Genomic DNA, 3,070 nt, shown 5'->3' on the forward strand with positions numbered 1-3,070 from the left:
AAATATTTTATAAATAAGAATTTTTTTAAATGAATCTTAGAATTTTCTACATCCGTTTAGGAATTTGCAATATGTCACCTTGAAAAAGTTAGTTAAACATTCGCACGCATGCGTTGTTCATGATCTTCAAACACTAACACCTTCAGTAGTGAACAGCACCACCTTCAGTTTTACTCCTATCGCACCAAGAACAAGAAAAATTCTTAAACATTTTTAAAAATGCTTAAAAGTTATTAAGCTATATTATAAATTAATTGCAATCTAATATTATATCAAAAAGTATAAAAATAAACAAATAAAAAAGTTATCGGAAAATGCATTCATTCGATCAAAAGACCCACAATTCTGTTAATAGTTGCATTTTTGAGTGCAATACACTAAACTTCATGCGTGACATTCAACGCACATAAGTGTGTGTGTTGGTGTTCACATTAAGCCATTATCAATGTGTCTTTGATCGAAATCTGCATATGGCTACCTTGAATCTAACACATACGTTGATGCATTTTCATAAGCCTTAGTTTATCGGTGATTGAGCTTGAGTCTCTAATAAATACAGACTCAACGTATGTAACGTATGTTACGTAGACGCAGGTAGGCCTTTCATAAAAATCTACACAATTGCCTGTGCATGTCGTTTTAAACAAATTTTCCACTCACTTTTCACATAACATCTGAAAATGAATAAAGTAAAATAAAATTAAAAAAATAAAAAAATAAAAACTAAACAAAAAGTTGAAAAATATGCGGCAATTGTAGCGTAAAAACGCGGCTAAAACGCATTGATAAATTGAGGTACGGTCAGAGTAATTGGGCGTTTGTACTTGCATGTGTTGCCAATTTGAATGAATTCAGATTAAATGACAGTTAAGAAAAGTTATTGCTTTAAAGGTGCAAATCCATGTCAACAGCGCCGGATCGAAGCAAGTCGCACAAGCTCCACTCCACCGGTGTTCAGGTATGCGTGGTCAAAAGGGGCTTTTAAATAGTTTAAAAATTGCCTTATTTCGTATGTTTTAATTTGTATTTTATGTTATATGTTATTCTAATCTTTTTTTTTTATTTATTTCTAATTTCTGTATTTGGCAATATGCTGCATGCTAAAATTAAAATTAAAATTAATATCTCTGTCTGTAAACTAATACGATAACTATTTGTTATGACCAGACTTATCTTGGATTGTGTAAAATCTTGTTAGTATTCATAGTTTAGGTATTGTACTCAACTAACTAACTGAGTGTGACAAGCACCTTAAACCTGCTTAAATTTTCGTAAAAAATATCATTTTTAAGAACTAATTTTAAGTATTGTACACATATGCAAAAAGTAATATGTAATATTAGACTAGAAAAATATATGCATTGGTAATTCCTAATAATATATGAATCTAAGACGACCTTTTAAAAAAATTAATATTTACTGTTCGAAAGTATGACAACTGAAATTTATCTTCGTCATTTTTCCTAAGCCTTAGTAATCTTTTCTATATAGATAAACTTATTTTGGATTGGGCAAAAAGTATTCGGCGTTTTAAAGTTCCTTTGATATTGAAATTTAATGATTTTAAAACGATTAATTGCCAACTTTTTATTTTGTTTGAAAAATTATAAATAAGATTATTATGTCATAGGCTGCAAACTTTTTCAAAGCTTTTATGTGTATTTAAGTATTTTATGTGCTTATTTATATCGAATTTTTTTAACTGAGGGAATGAAAAGAAAGTTAAAAATGTGTAGTGGGGACATAGTATGCTCTTTTAGTTACAGGTATAAAATTTCTAACAACGGCTTTGGTGATATATGAAGAAATATGGAAACTAGTAGATAAAGAAAGATATATAAGAAAGATATATTTGGGTTGGCGAATCTTAAACATTAGATAACTATTCTAATATGAAAATATCCTAAGGAAGATAGAATGTACATGTCAGTGTAGCAACATCATATGTATGCTAGAATTCACGATTATATAAATATCTTCTGAAACAGAGAATTAAAATTTTAGTGTTGGAAAGACACATGTGAGGCCTTATGCTCCACTAGGAGGAAAGGACAGCAGAAAGTTAGTGAGGAAAACCACATGTACATTTCAACATCTGCTTTATATCTTTTCGAAACATTAACTAAGTAAAACGTTTTATACATTGTGACCGAAAAGTTTCCGGTCATAAATAAATAAAACGCAAAATTCTTAATCTTCATCAATATTTATTTTATCTCCTTCAAAATATGCTCCATTAAGAAGCGATACACAAAGCCAACGTTTCTTCAATCATCAAAACATTTTTTTAGGCGCTTTCCGGTATGGCTTTGAGTTCCCTCTGCGAATTCTGTTTTACGTCTTCTATGGATTCAAAACGCGTTCCTCTGAGTGGTAATTTGAGGTTGGGAAACAGGAAAAAGTCACACGGTGCAAGATCAGGTGAATACGGTGGCTGTTCGATGGTATTTATTGAATGTTTGGCCTTAAAATCGTTGATAATGTTGAACAAATTGAGGTGAATCGGAACAAGCCGGGCGTTGACACGTCGCATACACAAATTGTCCACCAAAATCAAACGAGCCATCTCACGACCGATGCCTAGCTCTCGTGCTATCTCTCTAACACTCACATGAGGATTTTTGAACACGATTTCCTTTGCCTTTTCAATGTTTTCGTCGGTGGTAGAGGTCGAAGGTCGTCCAGAACGCGGCATGTCTTCGACGGTCGTACGACAGTCCTGAAAGGCTTTGTACCACTCATAAACTTGAGTTTTCGATAAAACTGATTCCCCATAAGCCTTTTGTAGCATTCGCAACGATTCTGCACACGAAATTTCGTTCGAAAAACAAAATTTGATGCAAACTCTTTGTTCAATATTTTTTTCCATTGTTTTTTTCGCAACGCACTACTGAGGTGAACTGGTTTCAACAGCTGCCGTAAACGAACTGTCCGACAAGAATCGCGCTCATTTTTGGCATAGTAATTAAGGACAGTGGCTGCCAAACTACATACTTAAAATATCGAAAAATATACAGCGCGCGAATTTTAAATGAGAACCTCCGAAAACCTTTCGGTCACAATGTAGGTA

General features: G+C 32.8%; 1 protein-coding gene across 1 annotated transcript in view; it reads right to left on the reverse strand.

Moving 5' to 3' along the window:
• Positions 1-613: 613 nt before the first annotated feature.
• The window catches only part of LOC119674048, an 8,991-nt gene continuing 6,534 nt past the window's right edge, over positions 614-3,070 (reverse strand). The window contains exon 5 of the mRNA XM_038085169.1: positions 614-674. Coding sequence (XP_037941097.1) covers positions 614-674 — 61 coding nt within the window. The remainder of the gene's footprint in view (positions 675-3,070) is intronic.

The sequence above is a fragment of the Teleopsis dalmanni genome, chromosome 2, assembly GCF_002237135.1.
Source record: "Teleopsis dalmanni isolate 2A chromosome 2, ASM223713v2, whole genome shotgun sequence".
In the NCBI taxonomy this organism is placed as follows: Eukaryota; Metazoa; Arthropoda; class Insecta; order Diptera; family Diopsidae; genus Teleopsis; species Teleopsis dalmanni.